The 20,084-nt window shown below is 42.7% G+C and overlaps 1 protein-coding gene across 5 annotated transcripts in view; it reads left to right on the forward strand.

Annotated features, from left to right (window-relative positions):
* MAP3K9 (mitogen-activated protein kinase kinase kinase 9) overlaps window positions 1-20,084 on the forward strand; it is a 68,977-nt gene that overhangs the window by 32,320 nt on the left and 16,573 nt on the right. For all 5 annotated transcript variants that reach the window (XM_053267896.1, XM_053267914.1, XM_053267875.1 and 2 more), the window contains 4 exons: window positions 473-621; window positions 14,478-14,653; window positions 17,766-18,006; window positions 19,584-19,706. In XM_053267896.1, coding sequence (XP_053123871.1) covers window positions 473-621; window positions 14,478-14,653; window positions 17,766-18,006; window positions 19,584-19,706 — 689 coding nt within the window. The remainder of the gene's footprint in view (window positions 1-472; window positions 622-14,477; window positions 14,654-17,765; window positions 18,007-19,583; window positions 19,707-20,084) is intronic.

Here is a 20,084-nt window from a genome sequence, read left to right on the forward strand (position 1 = left end):
AGAAATCTGTTAAATAAATAAAATAAATAAACTTAAACTTGAAACCCCTTTATTAACTGCTGGTCTGGGAAACTGCACATGAAGAATGTACCGGTCCTTGACTCAGAAAATGTTGAGAAACACTGGTATAGACCTATATACCCTTATAAGAAATCAAATCCCTGTCAAAGAAGTCATTTAATTTTAAATGCTGTTTTTCACCGCGAACACTCTGTGAGACAGAACATACCAACTTATCCTTGTCCCTCTTATTTCTATGTATTCATGTTACACAGTATCAAAGAAAAGGCACCTCATTAGTACACAAGGGGTGGCTTAATGATTTTTAATGTCTTTCATTGATCAATAAAGGGCAACTTATCTGCCTTTTTCAAAAGATTACCAAAACTCTTACATTTCTCAGAGTAACTCTGGTAGGGTTTGAGAGGTTGTTGGCAGTTTTACTAAAGATATTCTTGCTTTCCTTTCATAGCTATGGTGTGTTGCTTTGGGAACTGCTAACTGGGGAAGTGCCATTTCGAGGAATTGATGGCCTAGCAGTAGCATATGGTGTTGCCATGAATAAACTTGCGCTTCCAATTCCTTCAACATGCCCAGAACCTTTTGCTAGACTGATGGAAGGTAAGGGTTATCTAAAACTGACTAAATAACTTTGTGCTGTTGTTGCTAATGGAATGCAATTATGAATCCTTGCTGAACTTATAAGGGAGGACTAAATCAACTTGCTTCACTGATTCTACAACCAAGCTATGTGTGGTGGGGGTAGGGGTGATCCCTATTGTAGAAACAAGTTGTGAATCTGCTGTGACATCAGATTGCTACGTGTGTGAGAGACTTTTAGCCTTTAGGGGGCAACACTGAGCAAAAACAGTGTGAGAAATCCTCATGAGTTGTCGTCAAGGGAACTCTCCCAAATGCTGAATGCTCAAACACAATCTCTTGAAAACTTTGCAGCATTCATTCCTTAATCATTGGATATACCTCCTTGGTTCTGAATTTTGCAAATAATCTTTAGCCAGCCAGACTTTGACTATGAGAACAGTTTTTGGAATACAAGGGAACCACTGTACAACACATCTCCTGCACATTTACCATTAACTTTGTCTGCAATATAACTATATTGTGCAGTTCATAGAGTACAGGAGGACCTTGATATTCTCCACGGTACAACTGTGGATATGGAAACTGCAAATATCGAGGCATTGTAGCAATGGGGAATTGGGAGTTAGGTTCCTGGCTGGGGAAAAATATCACCAAAACATCAATTTTTCACTGGGGCTGGGAAACGCAGGGAGAAGCTGCCTATCATACTTAGCTGCTCCCTCTGAGTCACACTGTGCTCTGGAATTCCCCTAAATCGGCGTTTTTTAAAAATGGAGCCGTTTTGAGGCACCGAAACATAAAACGACGGCCAGAAATGATCTCCGCAGTCATTTCCAGCCAGCCATGGATATGCGAGGTTGATGTGTTCCTCCCCACCCCACATTTTTCCCCATGTATGCCGAGGTCGGGTGTCTATTACACCACCGTGAATCCACACGGATAATGAATTTTCAGATATCGAGGTCCTCCTGTATATCTTGCTTGCTTTAGAGCGGAGGTTCTCAACCTTGGCCTCCTAGATGTTGTGGGAATACAGCTCCCATCATCCCCAGTTGTTTGCCATTGCGGATGGGGGTGATGGGAGCTGTAGTCCCGCAGCATCTGGGGACTCAAGGTTGAGAACTGCTGCTTTTGAGAAATGAAAACAAAGTATTAGATAATAACCAACATTTATATTTGTTGACTTAGTGATACAGTTTCCCACCAGATTCTGATGATTCTGCCTTATTCCCTTCCTGTGCTTCTAGGAACACGACAAGCAATTTTGCAGGGTTTTGCCTTGCCCAAATGGCTAGAAGTTATGATTTAATCATCCTGAATGGTGTGGTGGGAAAGGATTATCCAGGCCAGTTTGCTTATTGGGCGGACAAAAACTCTCGACTGTCAACTATAGTTTAACTTCACGGGATTTGGCTTTTAGGATTACACATTTTGAGATCCTTCTCAGACCTGATAGTGACCATCTCCCTTTACTTTTGATGTGTAATCTACTCAGTAGTTTATTATTCAGGGATGTACGACTGCAGTCAGTCACAATAGTAGATGCTGGCCGCACTAGGGTTAAATGGAGTAGCCAGGTGAGTCATGCTGTTGCTCCTTGGTTTGAATCATTAAACAGCAATCAAGTAAGATTTGCTATACAGAATCGCTGTGCACAACCCATACACACTGTCAATCAAGTACAAGAGGCATGAAACCCTTGTTACTAAACTTTAGGCCTTTGTAGTAAAGACCAATAATAATACCCCTATCCCTGCTTATAGACACCTTCTAAGACTTGGTTTGACTGAGCATGTGTTGTAGCTAGGAAGGTGTTTATTTCCTCATTCATTTAGTATAAAAATAATCCCTCATTTAACAATCAAGATCTGATAAAAATGAAATTATAAAATTCTACTTAAAAAGCAACGTCTTTAAAATCCTGGCAGCAGTTGATCAAAGCATTCAGGTCCAAAAATTCCTCCACCTTCTGGTGTATCATTGATGGACAGGCAGTTATTCCAGTTTTATGATTAGACTCTTGCATTCCAGTTGGGACTTGGGAGTCTTATTTTGGTTCTCTGTGTGGCTCTCAGGATCTAATCTTCCCAACTTGCCTTTTTAGATTTTGTCCCTCAATGCGTTGCAGCAATGGCCACTGGTGTCACTTAATGAAATCAAACCGTTATTAGACATCTGAGAGCAGGAAAGGAACCAGGGAATGACTTTATTCCCCTGGATCTTTTTAAAGCAAATACTGGCTGGCCGCTACTGGTTTTAGCCTCCCTGTTTACCTTTATTGATCAAATAGCATATATCCCCAAAGATTTGGAGGTAGCCATTATAATTCGTATTTATAAGAAAGTCAACAGAGATGAACCCTCAAACTACAGACCTAATCGCCTCTTAAATGTTATCAGCAAATTGTGTGTCAAGCATCTAGTCCGGAAGCTTAAGGACTGGATCGGCTAGGAAAACATTCTAATGGACACTCATTTAGGAGGAGTGACAATGCTTGGTGTTACAGTGCTACTGACAATGCTTGGTGTTACAATATCTAATTGAAAAATATGCAATCAGATCAAAAGGCTCACTTTATGCTGCATTTGTTGATTTTTAAGGCGGCTTTTGATTCAGTCTCCCGTACTTCTCTCTGGTCCAAGCTTAGCAATTCAACAATTGCTAAATGTTTATTGCTCCTAATTTTTAAAATTCACGAGGGATCCTCTTTAAGAGTTAGATGCAATTGTGTTGGACTCCTCTCTGTTATATCTACCCATAGAGGTGTCCACCAGGACTGTATATTGGCCCCAACCTTATTTAACATTTATATCAATTCACTTATTCAGTGCTTACAAGGATCAGATGTACATGCCTCTTAACTGGCAAATAGGCATCTTCCAATTCTGCTATATGCGGATGATGCAGTCATCCTTTCTCAAACTTGGGTGGGTTTGAAGAAAGCCGTTGTTGCTCTGGATCAACACTATAAAGAGTAATCCTTGGTTACTAACTACCAAAAAAATAAGATAATGTTTTTTCCAACAGACCCAAGTTCAATAAGTGGACCATTGACAGTCACATAATCGAACAGGTTGTGGTTCAGGCCAATTGAAAGAGCAGGTTCAGGCCAATTGAAAGAGCGCTGCCCATGCCAAATACTTTACTGATCTTGCCCACAGGAGTGTAACCGCTGTACAAAGAGATCATATGCAAGGCAATAGCTTTTTGCCCCCTGCTATTAAACTCTTCCAGGCCAAGTCATTGGCACAACTCCTATATGGAGCTTCACTCGGCCCATATACCATTTTTGTGCCACTTGAGGTTTCTCCGGTCCCTTTTTGGTACACCTAAATGTGTTGCCAATGCTGCACTGAGTTTGGAGGCTGGCCTGGTGAGAGTAGAGACCAGATTATGGATAACGGCAGTTAATTATGGGCACAGGCTGAATAGTATGCCTTTGGGGCTGGTTCCACTTACTGAGCAACAATTTCCATTCTAGCTGGTGGAAATGTATCACCCACAAACTCCTCACTTGTGGTCTATCTCCAGACAATCTCTGCATGCTAAACAGGGAGAGGGCCAAAGAATTGATTGTTCAGATCTAGAATAGAAATTCAGTTTGAGCCACATGCCTTCTTTTTGCAAGACCCTAACTGGAATTGATGGGAGAGCAATGGCACCCTACCTTTACATTCAGACATTCCTGAAATATCATTGGGCTTTCTTAAGTGCAAGTTTTAATGTCCTCCCATTGGCGCTTCTTGTGGGCAGATTTAGTAAAATCTTCACTGTATGTCATCAGTGTCCTTGTGGCATGAAAGAAATTGAAACAATAACGTATGTGCTTTTGTAATGCAGATTTTATTCAGATATGAGACACAACTTAATTATGCCCTTTTAACTGCAATATCCTGGTCACTCTGATGACTTCTATGTATTACTGCTTTTAGCAGATCAAAGGTATCTGGTCACCTATAATGTTGCTAAGTTTGTTTTTTTCACTTCTAGTCTGCAGTCTTTGAGAGCAAATTGACTAGTTCTGTTCTGCTTTTGATGTATCATCTGTTGTTAACTCTGTGCCTTTTTTGCTGGCCTTTGCCCATAATAAAGATTGCATTGCACTTAGTGATATTCCCTATCTATCGCCAGCACAGTATTCCTCCAGTGTCTGTTGCTAGTGCCTATCTTATGTTTATTTTTTAGATTGTGAGCCCTTTGGGGATAGGGAGCCATTTTATATCTATCTCAACTTTGGGAACTTTTGTTGAAAAGTGGTATATAAATATCTGTCGTATTCCTTGAAATAAAAAAGGATTGAGAATAGACATGGCTCTCTAAGTACAAAGGATTATTATATAGTTTGTTCTTAATACTGTAAGTGAGGAATATAAACTAGTCATGTCTAAATCATCAAATCATAAAGCCAAAATAATCTGAAAAAAGCCTGTTAATATTTCCTCCTTCGTAAAGTGTTGCTCAAGCCTATTAGTTCTCTCAATACATCATTTTTGCTCTCAGTTTTGAACTTGTGTGAACTATGCTGGTGGGCTTCACTGAGCTGACAACACTGAGCGTACTCTCTTGTCTCTCCAAAGACTTTGGATATTACTACAGCCCTCATTAGTGGAAATACTGACAGTACCAAGCCTGGGAAAACTAAAAGCCACAGGCCACCTGCATGGTTACCCTCTTGATCACTCATGTTGCTGGCAACAGCCCTTCATGTTAGTTGGTCAATGTTTTCAGTGCTGTCTTAAACCTAACTTAGAGAGGCAGGGATTATGTTACCTCATTGCATCTTGCCCTTTGCTAGTAACTGGTCAGCAACAGGGGAGAAAAGGGTAGAAACATAGGCCTGTAAAATAATTTTAACTTTTTCCTGTGGAAAAGCATGTTTCATTTTGGGACCCAACTAAAACAATATTTTGTTAAACAGTTGTACACTCAAACTGACTTAAACCCTGACTTACTTTAAACAAACCAAACTGAGACTTTACTGAAAACCCCAAATGAATCAAGGAGATACCAAATAGAAGTGGTGGCTTGATCCATAGGACCCCTCACTTTACATTAACTGTAAATATAGCAATGTTTGTATGGATTGTTCATAGTTCCATTTTGAATTCTGTAACTCTTGGCTGGACGAGCAACAGCAATGATGCTGTTGTGTTACACTGTCATTTACATATAAGAGAGGAGAAGCATGACTTGTCCCCTTAGCTAAGCAGGGTCCATCCTGGTTGCATATGAAAGGGAGACTAGAAGTGTGAGCACTGTAAGTGTTCCTATATTGAAATGAGAGATGAGAAGCCAAGAGAACCTAATAAAATTGCTTTGTTTCCCCCTCTCTTGGCTTGTTTGGCTCTTGATTCAGCTCTGGGTAGAAGAAGAAGTATAAACAAGAAAAAAGCTCCTAGTGCAATTCAGATGTAAGACAAGCATGTTGGTGTTGCAAGCACAAACTGCATTGAACCTTGGGCTTGTGCACTTGCTCCCCCCCACACACACACACTTCATGCATGAGGGGAAAGGCTAGAAACTTCTGCTTCCAGTTTCCTATAACCTGTAGTCTGTATATGAATGGGGCAACTGTGGTCTGTAGCAAACCAGTCTGTTCTCAAACCAGAAGTTGATTGTGGCTTGAGAACAAACTGTGGTTTGCTACAAATCAAAAGTGCTGTATTCAGATGAAAAGACAAATCACAGTTTGTAGCACACTAGAAGTGGAAGCTTCTAATCTCCCATCAAGCATGCAGAAGGGAGAAGGGGAGGAGGGAGCTTAGCAGTGAGGCTTGCTGGAGCTCATGCTCATAGTAAACCATCTGTCAGTCCTGTAATCTAGCAGAAATCATTCATTTTGCCAACTTCTGTATAACCTGTAGGATAAAGAGGGCACTTGCCTGGCTGCTGTGAGATCCTTTTTTCTCCTGTGGTTGCTGCTGCTAAGTATGTTGTTAAAGTGCTGTATCAGAGGTTGCAGACCAAGCAACATTCTTGCTAGAAACTATCGATTCTTCGGGCTGGTCTAGGGATGAAAGGCTATCAGATTTGCCCTAGTTACCTTACTCCTTATATAGTCAGTATTCTGTAGGAAGAGATTGATTCACCTCATTTATCATCTGCATGCTTGGTTTTCTAGGGCTCTGTATGTAAGGTTAGGATAAAATATGGTAAAACATAATAAAGGAAAAGACTGCTGCTAGCAGCACTGCCTTGAAATCGGAGCTCTTACCAGGGACCAAGAATTGCAAATTCTGTACAAAGAAAATGCTCATTCTGTGCTTAGTGTAACACCACTGAACACAGAATGAGCCTGAACAAAAGGGATAGATTGCACTTGAACCAAAATGGAACCAGACTGCTGGTGCTTAAAATCAAAAAGGTTGCAGAGCAGCTTTTAAAATGATCCCTGGGGAATAGCTGACAGGAGCTGGGCAGTATCCGGTTCGGCAAATGCCATCCCTTAAAGTGCGAGGGTGCAAAGGATTCAGACAAAACAGATGGGGACAGAGCAGCACCACATAAAGAGCAGACAGGAGGTTGTGCTCGCTGGTCAAAAAGCCAAAAGAAAGATAGCAGACTCCAGGGAAGAGATTCAGCATATATGCCAAGACCAGAGGCCTCTGAGCCAAGATGGGTGAGCTGGAGTGCTTGGTTGCTAACACAGAAATAGATATAGTAGGCATAACAGAAACATGGTGAAACAGTGAGAACCGCCCAGAGACCAAAGTTTGGGGCGGTGTACAAATTTGATAAATAAATAAATAAAACCAGTGGGACATGGTTATCCCTGGATATAAACTCTATAGAAAGGACAGGGAGGGGCACCTTGGAGGTGGAGTAGTACTGTATGTTAAAGAAGAGATGGAATCTAAGAAGGTAGAAAACCTAGGAGGACCGGAGTCCTCCATAGAAACCCTGTGGATGACAATTCAAGGCCTGAAAGGAAATGTGCTGCTGGTGGCGTGCTATTGCCCTCCAGATCAAAATGCTGACAGTGACTGGGAGTTGCAGAATGAAATCAGGGAAGCGTCAAGGAGAGGCAGGGCAGTAATAATGGGTGACTTCAATTACCCACACATAAACTGGGTAAATTCACAGTCAGGTAATGACAGAGAGGTCAAATTTCTAGATACACTGAATGATTGTGGCCTAGAACAGTTGGTCTTGGAACCAACCAAAGAGAAGGAGACCTTGGATTTAATCCTGAGTGGCATCCAGACCTGGTGCGGGATGTCAGTGTAATCGACCCTTTAGGGAACAATGACCACAGTCCGATCAAATTCTGCATACATGCGGGGAGAGAATCACCAAGGAAGTCTAACACACACTTTGAATTTCAGAGTTCTCCAAAATGAGTATGGTGAAAAGAAAGCTAAAAGGGAAAATCAGGAGAGTCACGTCACTCCATAACTCGTGGAGTTTACTCAAAACCACGATAGTAGAGGCCCAGTTAGATTGTATACCCAAAAGGAGGAAAGGTACCTCTAAGTCCAGAAGGATGCCAGCATGGCTAACAGGTAAAGTCAAGGAAGGAAGCCATAAAAGGCAAGAAGACTTCCTTCCAAAATTGGAAGGCCTGTCCAAATGAAGAGAACAGAAAGCAACACAAACTCTGGCAAAAGAAATGCAAGGTGACCATAAGGGAGGCAAAAAGAGAGTTTGGGGAACGTTTAGCTAAAAGCATCAAGAGGGATAACAAAAACTTCTTTCAGTACATCAGATGCAAGAAACCTGCCAGGGAGTTGGTTGGACCATTAGACAATGAAGGAGTGAAAGGGAATATTAAGAAGGATATGGAGATTGCAGAGAAGCTAAAGTTGTTCAGGGATGGAGGCTGAAGAACTGAGTCAGATAGAAGTGACAAGAGATAATGATCTAAACCAGGGTTTTCTAACCTTGGGCCCCCAGATGTTGATGGACTACAACTCCCATCATCCCCAGTCATGTCCATTGTGGCTGGGGATGATGGGAGTTGTAGTCCATCAACATCTGGGGGCCCAAGGTTAAGAAACCCTGTTCTAAAGTGGGGAAACTTAAAACTAGCAAATTCCCAGGGCCAGATGGCATCCATCCAAGAGTCCTCAAAGAACTCAAATGTGAAATTGCCAACCTCCTTGCAAAAATGTATAACTTACTAGCCGACCCCGCACAGACCATCTGTGCACTCTTTGGGGCTGGTGGTTACCTCTCTCCCCCCCCCCTGTCTCCGCTTCTGGGCCCAGCCGCCTTGCCTCCGTGGCCGGGCCCCCTGGCATAGTACACCAGATTATGCCATATTAATCTGGTGTACTTGTGCCATATTAAACTGGAGACAGAACATATTAGATTTAATAAGGGCCGGCAGAGCTCCTTCCCAGCTACACCACACCACCTCTGGCCTCCATGGCCGAGCCACCGCCGTGGCAACCAATCTTCCTGGGTGCGCCTCAGCTAATCAGGCATGTCCGCCGCCCATCCAATCAGCTTGGGAGCTGGGATGCACATTCCAAGGCAAACCCAGGAGAATTAATATAATAGATTCCTACAATCAGGCTCTGTTCTGGAGGACTGGAAAGTAGCCAATCTAATACCGATTTTTCAAAAAGGGATCTAGGGGCGATCCTGAAAATTATAGACCAGTTAGCTTAACTTCTGTTTCAGGCAAATTGATGGAAAGCATCCTCAAGGATAAAACTGTAAAGCACATAGAAGGACAGGCCCTGCTGGGAGAGAACCAGCATGGCTTCTGCAAAGGTAAATCTTGCCTCACAAACCTTTTGGAGTTTTTTAAGAATGTCAACAAGTGTGTGTGGATAAAGGTGATCAAGTCGACATAGTCTATCTGCTCTTCCAAAAAGCTTTTGACAAAGTTCCTCACTAGGTTCCTCCTAAGGAAACTTAGCAGTCATGGGATAAGGGGACAAGTACATGTGTGGATTGTTAACTGATTGAAGGACACGAAACGGAGGGTAGTTATAAATGGAGAGTTTTCACAATGGAGGGAAGTAATAAGTGGGTTCCCCCAGGGGTCTGTACTGGGACCGGTGCTTTTTAATTTATTCATAAATTATCTAGAACAGGGATTCTCATTGTTGGGTCTCCAGGTCTTGTCGGACTTCAACTCCTATAATCCCCAATCAAAGGCCACTGGGACTGGGGATTATGGGAGTTGAAGTCCAATAACATCCGGGGACCCAGCGTTGACAGTCCCTGATCTAGAAACTGGGGTAAGCAGCAAGGTGGCCAAATTTGCAGATGATACCAAACTATTTAGGGTAGGATCTCTCCATACTGAATGAATGGGTGACAAAATGGCAAATGCAGTTCAATGTTGGCAAGTGTCAAGTCATACACAGTGGGAGGAAAAACCCCAACTTCAAGTATACGTTGATGGGATCTGAACTGACGGTGACTGACCAGGAGAGGGATCTTGGGATTGTGGTGGACAGCTCATTGAAAGTGTCCACTCAATGTGCTGCAGCTGTGAAAAAGGCCAATTCCATGGTAGGGATCATTAGGAAGGGGATCCTGCTAATATTATGCCTTTATCCAAAACTGTGGTGCAGCCACGCCTGGTATTGCGAACAATTCTAGTCACCAAATCTAAAAAAGGACATTATAGACCTGGATAAGGTGCAGAAGAGGGCAACCATGATGATCAGGGGCCTAGATCACCTTCCTTATGAGGCAAGGCTACAACACCTGGGGCTATTTAGTTTAGAAAAAAGACGACTGCAGGGAGACATGATAGAGGTCTACAAACTCATGCATGGTGTAGAGTAGGGATTCTCAAACTTGGGTCCTCAGATGTTTTTGGACTTCAACTCCCATAATCCCCAGTCCCAGTGGCCTTTGGTTGGGGATTATGGGAGTTGAAGTCCAAAAACATCTGAGGACCCAAGTTTGAGAATCCCTGGTGTAGAGAAAGTGGATAAAGAAAATTTTCTCTCTCACACACACAACACTAGAACAGCTGTTGTGCATTACCACTAATTAGATAACCTCTCACCTCAGTATTTTGATTAGCCTTATCAGGAAAACTATAGTGTACTAGGTTCCAATCCACAGAGTGTACTGCTGGGTGAGTTCGTGTTCCTAGATTATTGCACTAACAATTAAAAACAAGAACTTGAGAGACAAAGTTTATGTTAAGATCCAAGTTGTTCATATGAGTTTTTGTAAGGTATTATAAAGCATATAGCAAATACAAGGTATCAAACATCAAAATAGAACTGATTACACAGGCAATCAGTTAATTTTATACATAAAACAAAAGTAATCAAATATACTAATGAAAGGAGAAAAGAAGCCCAACCAAATAATTATGCACTAAAAATAATGGTGCTATCATATCATATTAAACATAATTCTTACACAATCAGATATCATTTCCTGGCAGATTCTGCTTGTCAACCTTATATGAAATCTTACCATCTTGATCTGCAAGGAGATAATGCTCATAAGATTCATCTGGATGGCCTGGATATTTTATTTAAAATGGAGTTACATGAATGTTACAGATGCCCCCTATTAAAAAAGGACAAAAGTGTTCACCAAAAGGAATTTTTAAAAAACCTTCCCTCAAGAACTGCCAATGTAAGGCATTATAACATGCCTGTGAAAATGCCCTGCGATACAGGTAAACCCTGTTATCCGCAGGGGATCAATTCCCCACTGGAACCACGGATAGCGGGGCATTGTGGCAGTGGGAATGGGGGGTTGGGTTAGGTTCCTGGTAGGGATGAGAATAAACCAAAGTTCATGCACAGGTTTGGTGTCACTGGGGTGGGGGAGGGGAGAGCGGCAAGTGGGATCTTTAAAAAGGAGGCGAGCAGGTCCTTACTGCCCCATGTAGCTTCCTCCCAAGAATCTGCACCCGGTGACAGCATGCACATCTTGTGGACGATATTTGCATGCTGGTGCTCCATGCAGGTTATTGGGAGGAGTGCCGCCTCATCAGGAAGCTGCATCGGGTGGTGGAGAGCAGGTAAGGATCTGCCCTCCTCCTTTTTAAAGACTCCACTTTCCTCTCCCTTCCCTGGTGCCACCAAACCAGTTCAGATCTCATCCAAACAGGTTCAGCACCGAACCTGTACACAAACCTCAGTTCGTGCACATCCCTAGTTTCTGGAGACTGAAAAAATGGGCAAACACTAGGGAAAAGTCATGAAAGAAAGTACTCTACGATGCTGTGTTGATCTCCAGCCTTCCAGGAATGCCCTCCCACCACAGTCCCAAATTGATGATTTGTAGTGATGTGCATGAATGGGCCAGTTGGATGGTTTGATCGTGAACTGAACTAGTCTCCAGGAGAGGCAGTTCAGTCCGTGATCAAACTAGACCAAGTGTGGTCTGTTGCAGACTGGTTTGACAGTCCAAGGGGCTATGCATGTAAAGGGGAGTCAGGTTAGGAAGGGGAATCCTGCCTTTAAAAGGTTTCTAAGGGCGGCTCAGGGGGCAGCAGGAGGGCACCATTAAAAGTAGGTGCTTACTGATCCTCCAGCAGCAGCTGCATGGTTCTGGCCTCCACAGAGGCTGTGTGACATCCACAGAGGCCAAAACTGCACCGCCAGTGCCGGAGGGTGAGTAAGCACCTACTTTTAAAGGTCATCTCTTGCCGCCAGTCCAACCCCCCCACCTGCCCTTGCAGCCTTTTAATAGCAGGATTCCCCTTTGCTTTTAAAAGAGCTTTTAAATCTTCACCAGATTTCCCTTTCCTATCATAGCTGTTGAGTCAGTTTGATGGACTGAACCGGTCCCCAGACCAGCAGTTTGGTTTGAATTTGGTCCAAATTCGAACTGAACCACAAAAATCAGTTTGTACACACTCATAAGAACAGCCCTGCTGGATCAGGCCCAAGGCCCATCTAGTCCAGCATACTGTTTTGCACAGTGGCCCACCAGATGCTGCTGGAAGCCACAGGCAGGAGTTGAGGGCATGCCCTCTCTCCTGCAACTGGTACTCAAAGGCATCCTGCCTTTGAGGCTGGAGGTGGCCAACAGCCATTGATAGATCTCTCCTCCATGAAGTTATCCAAACCACTCTTAAAGCCATCCAGGTTGTTGGCTGTCACCACATCCTGTGGCAGAGAGTTCCACAAGTGAGTCACACGTTGTGTGAAAAAGTACTTCCGTTTGTTGGTGCTAGACCTACCCCTGGTTCTAGTGTTGTGTGAGAGTGAAAAGAATTTCTCTCTCCACTTTCTCCATACCATGCATGATTTTATAGACCTCTATTGTGTCTTCCCGCAGTTATCTTTTTTCTAAACTAAAAAGGCCCAGGTGTTGTAGCCTTGCCTTATAAGAAAGGTGCTCTAGGTGCCTGATCATCTTGGTTGCCCTCTTCTGTACCTTTTCCAGTTCTACAATGTCCTTTTAAAGATGTGGTGACCAGAATTGTACACAGTACTCCAAGTGTGGTTGCACCCCTAGTCATTTGTCCATGAAAAATGGTGTGTGTGTGTGGGGATATTGTGGGTTTGTTTTTGTTTTTTTAAAGAGCCACAAAATGGCTCCTACTCCCAAAATGGCAGTCAGAAACGACCTCTCGGGTAATTTCCAGCCACCCTGACACCATGGATACACGAATACCCTTTCTTAAACATTTTTTTCTGTTTATACCAAGTTCAGGTGTCAGTTACCTGACTGCAGATACACGAAACTTTGGATAGCGAGATTTGCCTGTATTTCTCAATTGTGAGCATATTGAGATATCTGGCTAGTTTTATGCTTAAAAGTTTGTTACTCAGTATCACTGCCTTATGAATGAGACTTAGATCATTTTGCTGCTCATCTAGAGTCAACATTCAAGTCCTCCTTAAAAAAACTAGTTGTCAGTTATATTTTGTTTGCTACTTGTTTGGTCTGTTGTTGCTTAATTCGGATATCTAATTAACCCCTTTCATGTAGATGTACATTTCTTTACTAATCCATATGTTTGAGGATCAGGGAACACTAGTTATCTTTATTTTTTTATCACATTTCTATACCGCCTGATATAGACATCTCTAGGTGATGTACAAAATTAAAACATAGCAAATATAAAACAGTTAAAAATCACACAAAAAAGTTTTTTAAAAGTTAAAAAAAACTCTCAGAAGATAAAATCATATTAAAACTTTAAAATTTAAGTTAAAAACCTGGGAAAACAGGCACATCTTGAGGTTCTTCCTAAAAGCAAGCAGAGAAGGAGATGCTCTTATTTCAACAGGGAGCATATTCCAGAGCCCCAGGGCAGCCACAGAGAAGGCCTGGTCATGAGTCTCCACCAAATGAGTGGGTGGCAACCATAACCAGACCTCTCTAGATGATCTTAATAGGTGACAGGGTTCATGACAGAGAACCCTTAAACATCTGGTTCCTGAAAAACTTCTTGAAAAACATTGAGTTCCAGGAGCAAAGGTTGTAGGTACGGTGATCATTTTAGGCCTATGCCAAATCAAATGAAGGAGGAAAGAAGGGGTAACTTTATTAATATCCATGACAATGTCATGCTACAGTAAGATGTGTAGTTGGTATTGTTAGCATTAATAATTAAGCTTATTATTAACATGCTGGTGTCTAAAGATCAGATAATTCAGGATTCTGCTAACTGACCAAAAGAGTGTCACTCTTATATTTAGCAGGAGGTGAGTTTGTCCCTGTCAAACCCCAGTCCATCATCTTTCTAGTAGCTGATGCTAGGGTCTACTGTGTGAGAGCTTTTTGGGGACAGGGAATCATCATTTCTTTTTCTGTGTAAACAGTTTTGTGAATTCTTTTGACTGAGAAGTATATATTCACCAAAGTTTAGTGTGAACAAGAAAAAGTTGCTAAATGGTATAGAATTGAATGAATCAAAGGAAACAATGCAATTAACCTGCCCATGGATGGTCTTGTGTATTTGATTACCTGTCTTTTCTCCTACTTAGATTGCTGGAATGCTGACCCTCATTCAAGGCCATCATTTGCAAGTATTCTGAACCACTTGACCAACATAGAGGAGTCTGGTTTCTTTGAAATGCCGAAAGACTCTTTCCATTCCCTGCAAGAAGACTGGAAACTTGAGATTCAGGAGATGTTTGACCAACTCAGGGCCAAAGAAAAGGTAAATGCCATGAAATTTTCAATGAAAATAATAGACCTGAAAATTAAATGAATGTCTTGAGTACCTGATTATAGAAAGCTAGTAACTTACCTATCCACCCTATTGCCTACCCTCCCTTGATCTTATTTCCTTCTCTTTCACCTCCCGTTTCTTCAATTCAGCTGTTATCCCTTCCCATTTCATTTCACCCAGTATTATAGATTAACCTACCTGAAAGCTGGGTGGGATCGCCTGCATTTGGTTCCTTTTCTTTGCAGTTTTGAAAAAGAAAAAGAAGTGGGCACTTACTGTTTTAAAAGAGAAATGGGCTTGGATATTTATTTATTATATTTGTACACTGCCCCCAACTTCTGTATCTGTGTGGTTTACAGCAACATCAAACAAATTAAAACCTTAAAGCAATTTAAAACCACAAATCTAGTTAAAAAGCTTAGGTGAATATATGTGTCTATAGAGACTTTATAAAAATTGTCAGAGATGGGGAAGCTCTTATTTCAGCAGGGAGCACATTCCAGAGTCTCAGGGCAGCAAAAGAGAAGGCCGGTCCCTGTGTGGCTACCAGATATGCTGGTGGCAACTGGAGACAGACCTCTCCAGATGAACTCAATGGGCAATGGGGCTCATAGTGAAGAAGACATTTTCTTAAATACCTTCGGCCTAAGCTGTTTGGGGTTTTATGGGTTATAAGCAGCACCTTGTATTTTACCCAGAAACTTATTGGTAGCCAGTGCAGTTCTATCAGTACAGGAGTAATATGGTCTCTCTGAGATGACCCAGAGACCAACCTGGCTGCAGCATTCTGTACCAACTGCAGTCTCCGGATTATATACAAAGGCAGCTCCACATAGAGTGCATTGCAGTAGTCCAGTCTGGAGGTTACTAGCATATGTACCACTGTTCTGAGATCATTTATCTCAAATTGATGCAGCTGGCATATCAGCTGAAGGTGATAGAAAGCACCCCAACCACTGCCTCAACCTGAGATACCAGGGATAGGTTTGGATCCAGGAACACTCCCAAGCTAAGTAGCTGATCTTTCAGGGGGAGTGTAACTCCATCCAGAACAGGCAGATCTAAATCATCTTTTGGGTCTTGATCCCCCATAATCAGTACCTCTCTCTTATTTGGATTCAACATGAGTTTGTTATCCCTCATCCAGCCCAATACTGTCTCCAGGCAGGCATTTAGGGAGGTTATGCCTTCTCCTGATGATTCTGACATGGAGAAATAGATTTGGGTGTCATCAGCATACTGATAACACCCTGCACCAAATCTCCCAGAGGTTTCATGTAGATGTTAGAACACTGGAGACAATATGGCCCCTGGGGGACGCCATATAAAAGTTCAAATTTTGAAGAACAGTCTCCAAGTGACACCTTCTGGAATCTGCCCGAGAGGTAGGAGTAGAACCACTGCAAAGCAGTGTCTCCCACTCCCAACCCCATCAGAAGGATACAATGGTTGATAGTATCAAAAGCTGCTGAGAGATCCAAAAGGACCGAGTCACACTCCCTCTGTCAATTTCCCATTGGAGATCATCCATCAGGCCGACCAAGGCAGTCTCCAACCCATAGCCCACCTGAAAACCAGTTTGAAATGGTTCTAGATAATAAGTTTCCTCCAAGAATGCCTGGAGCTGGGAGGCCACCACCCTTCCAGTTACCTTGCCCAACCACGGAAGGTTGGAGATAGACCTATGGCTGCTTATCTCTGAGGGAGCCAATATAGGCTTCTTCAGAAGATGTCAAATGATTGCCTCTGAAGACAGGAAGGCATCCTGCCCTCCCTCGGAGAAGCATTTATAATATCTGTTTGGCCTTCTACAACAAACCCCGCCCCCCCGCCAGATATTATAAGCCATGTTGGACAGTTGGTAGGCTCCAAGCAGCTTGTCCCATCATCAGGAGTCACAAATTGAAACTGATCCAGCCTAGCTACATAAGAGGAGTTGCTGGACACCTCTGCATTAGACTCAGCAATAATTGTGGGGTCTGATTCAAAGAGCTATTCACATCTGTAATCAGTCCCAGTAGAAATGGTACATTCTGGGTCTGTTGTACCAATAAGTATGTCTGTAGAATGGACCTCTACTGAAATTTCACTTGTTATATGCTGGTTTCTGGTGAAATGAAGAATAAGAAGTGATACTTTTCAGCCAGTTGCAATAGCAGCTTAAAAATCAAAGCAGTCCTTTATTCCACCTCCTTATGTTGGCGTTGCATTGACCTAGGAGCAGATTGCTATGGTGACAATGCACTTGAAAATACAGTGAGTCCCCAACTTACAAATGGTTTGTTTCAAAAGCTTGTTTATAAGTTGGATATTCATAACTCAATGTATATAGTTCCTATGAGGGGAGACTTGTATGTATGTGTGGGTTAGCATCTGTAAGTTGAGGACCTGCTTAATGAAATATGTTATGGAGCTTTGTTTGTAAGTACGAGTCATCTGTCAGTCAGGTGTTTGCAAGTCAGGGAATGCCTGTTATTGCTTCTGAAATGGACAGCCCATAATAGCAGATCAGAATAAAAAAGTAGATGGGAAGGCAGTAAAAATGACCCCTTACACAGAAGTTCCTTAAATCAAAAAAGGCCAGGTCAAATCAGAAAGGTACTAGTTGCAATGTACAGTAGTGTAAGTAAAGGGTTAAAGCAAAAGGGTGTTCTCCTTTTTTTCTTTTTAATCAGGTGAAAATGAACCTGTCTGCTTATCTGTTTTGTGCAAATGATTTATGTCTTTAAATGAACAGACAATAGTAATCAGCCAGTCATTCTTCAAATCTGCTTAGGGTGACTCCAAAGCAATATGAACAATGTTCCTTCTTTTGAAGATTAGGACAGTGGCTACTGGTGGAATACTGAAGACTTGATCCAGGATAGATTTTTAATCTTATTTGAAGGGACATTGAATTGTTACATGTTTATCAATCTTTAGAATGCATTTTTTAATAGAGGCTCATGATTTACCTTCCTGATTATTCGACTCCTCTGCACAGACAGACAAGAAGCCAGCACTGGAAGCTGCACTGTTAAGTCAATGTAGACTTAAGAGTGCTACCCAACAAGTTCTAGATGGGTGCCTGATCTGCTAACATGCTATACTTTTTTTGCAGGAGTTGAGAACCTGGGAAGAGGAGTTAACTCGAGCAGCAGTCCAACAGAAGAACCACGAGGAGCTGCTGCGGCGAAGGGAGCAAGAGCTGGCCGAACGGGAGATTGACATCTTGGAGCGGGAACTCAACATAATCATTCACCAACTGTGCCAGGAGAAGCCCCATGTGAAAAAACGCATGGGCAAGTTCAGGAAGAACCGACTCAAGTTGAAAGATGGCAACCGCATTAGTCTCCCTTCTGGTGGGTTCCAGTGCAGCAGGGTGAAGAGCAGCTCTCTCTTGGGCATACATATTTGTTGTAACTTCTTTCCCCGGAGTTGTGTGCATGGAGAGGAGAGCTGGTCTTGTGGTAGCAAGCATGACTTGTCCCCTTTGCTAAGCAGGGTCCACCCTGGTTGCATATTAATGGGAGACTTGATGTGTGAATACTGTAAGATATTCCCCTCAGGGGATGGAGCTGCTCTGGGAAGAGCAGAAGGTTCCAAGTTCCCTCCCTGGCTTCTCCAAGATGGGGCTGAGAGAGATTCCTGCCTGCAACCTTGGAGAAGCCGCTGCCAGTCTGTGAAGACAGTACTGAGCTAGATAGACCAATTGTCTGACTCAGTATATGGCAGCTTCCTATGTCCCTAACATGCTGCGTGGAAGCTTGATTTCCATTGGCACTGAGAAGTTAGTTGTTGCTCACAATCTTCTACCAGGCCATTTCTTATGATCCAGTGCACTATGGTTCTCAAAAATAGAATTGAAAAGCAATCTGGTTAGAGAGCACTACTTGGAATACCCAGGGGTGTAGTGGAGGGGGGATGCGCAGGGACGGAGCGCTGGTACTTCTTGGCCTCTTTGGCTGTTGGGGTGGGCATGGCCATGGAGGCTGTCATGGAGAGCACCTGCACTTCTGAATTTGCAACTACATTACTGGGAATACCACTTCAGGATGGGCATCAGATTGATCAATGTCTGCTCAGGGCATGTGCAAACTGAGCAACATCTTTTAGCTAACTGGCAGGTCTTCCAGTTTTTCTTCAACAGTTGAGCTCAGTTGCTAGATGAGTTTAGTTTTTAATTTGTTCAGCACTGTGTGGTCTGCAAAAGGCCTTTGGCATTCCCTGTTATTTTTATCATTGTCTTTCGGCCCACCTGACAGCATACCATGGCTCTTTCACAGGCCAGAGTTTAAGAACTGTTGAATTTGGCTTGTTTTTATTTATCGCTGCCTCCTCTGAGGGTTTGGACAGCATCTTATATAATAGATCGGTGTTGTCTGATGCAAACAGGGCAGGGCTCCTGCACCTTTAAAGAGCTGGGTAGAAAAGATATATTTGGTGGATACAGCTTGGCATGCAGAGATGAGAAATGTTGTACCTTCTGAAATGCCCTGTTTCACCTAACTATGCAAGAGACAGGAGCCCTGTCTTCCTTTGTGTCTGGTTAACTGAGAGTAGGCCAGCCTCTGAGGAAATGGGAAGCTTGATCACAAATGGCAACAAGCAACCCATCTACCTTGTTGGGGTGAATACATCAATGTACAGCTGTTTTGGGATCAAGCTACACAAGTGTGGATTAGGTGGTATACATTTTTCCCCCATCTCTGGAGTCTTAGGAAATGCATTAAGTTTGAAAAATTGGCTATTACCCCGTGAGCTTGCATTTCATCCCAGATAGGTGCACAGTTGCCTGAGTGTAACAGTACATACCTACAGAGTTAAAACTGAAATTTCATCTTGATGCTGATGCACAGTTTGCAGAGAGGATGAATCTTTCCTTGGCTCTTTATGAAGGAATGCTAACAGATGTACTTACCAAGTTTTATTTTAACAGATTTCCAGCACAAATTCACGGTGCAAGCATCTCCAACCATGGATAAAAGGAAAAGTTTGATCAGTAGCTGCTCCAGCCCTCCTGCCAGTCCTACCATCATTCCCAGACTCAGGGCCATCCAGTGTAAGCAGTTTGTTATGACATTGCAGCTAAGGTGCACAGAGCACCATGGTGCACCTTATTTGAGGTCTCCTCATTGTGGCTTGTTCTGGTTTCCAGGCTCCCGTGGCCTCCTCGCTACTTGCTGATCTGGGAGGTTTAGCTTTGCAGCCCACTGTCCAATGTGTGCTTTTGACAACTCAGCCTTGACAAGAATGAACTTGATTGACTGATTGATTGATCACATCACAGTTTTATACTGCCTGAGATGTACATCTCTAGACGGTGTACAACATTTAAAACAATATTTAAAAATCAGCACAGATTAAAATACAACACAATTAAAACAGTAACATAAACACAGAAATAAAAACAGTAACATAAAACAAATATTAAAACAAA

The sequence above is a fragment of the Hemicordylus capensis genome, chromosome 1 (assembly GCF_027244095.1).
Source record: "Hemicordylus capensis ecotype Gifberg chromosome 1, rHemCap1.1.pri, whole genome shotgun sequence".
Taxonomy (NCBI): Eukaryota; Metazoa; Chordata; class Lepidosauria; order Squamata; family Cordylidae; genus Hemicordylus; species Hemicordylus capensis.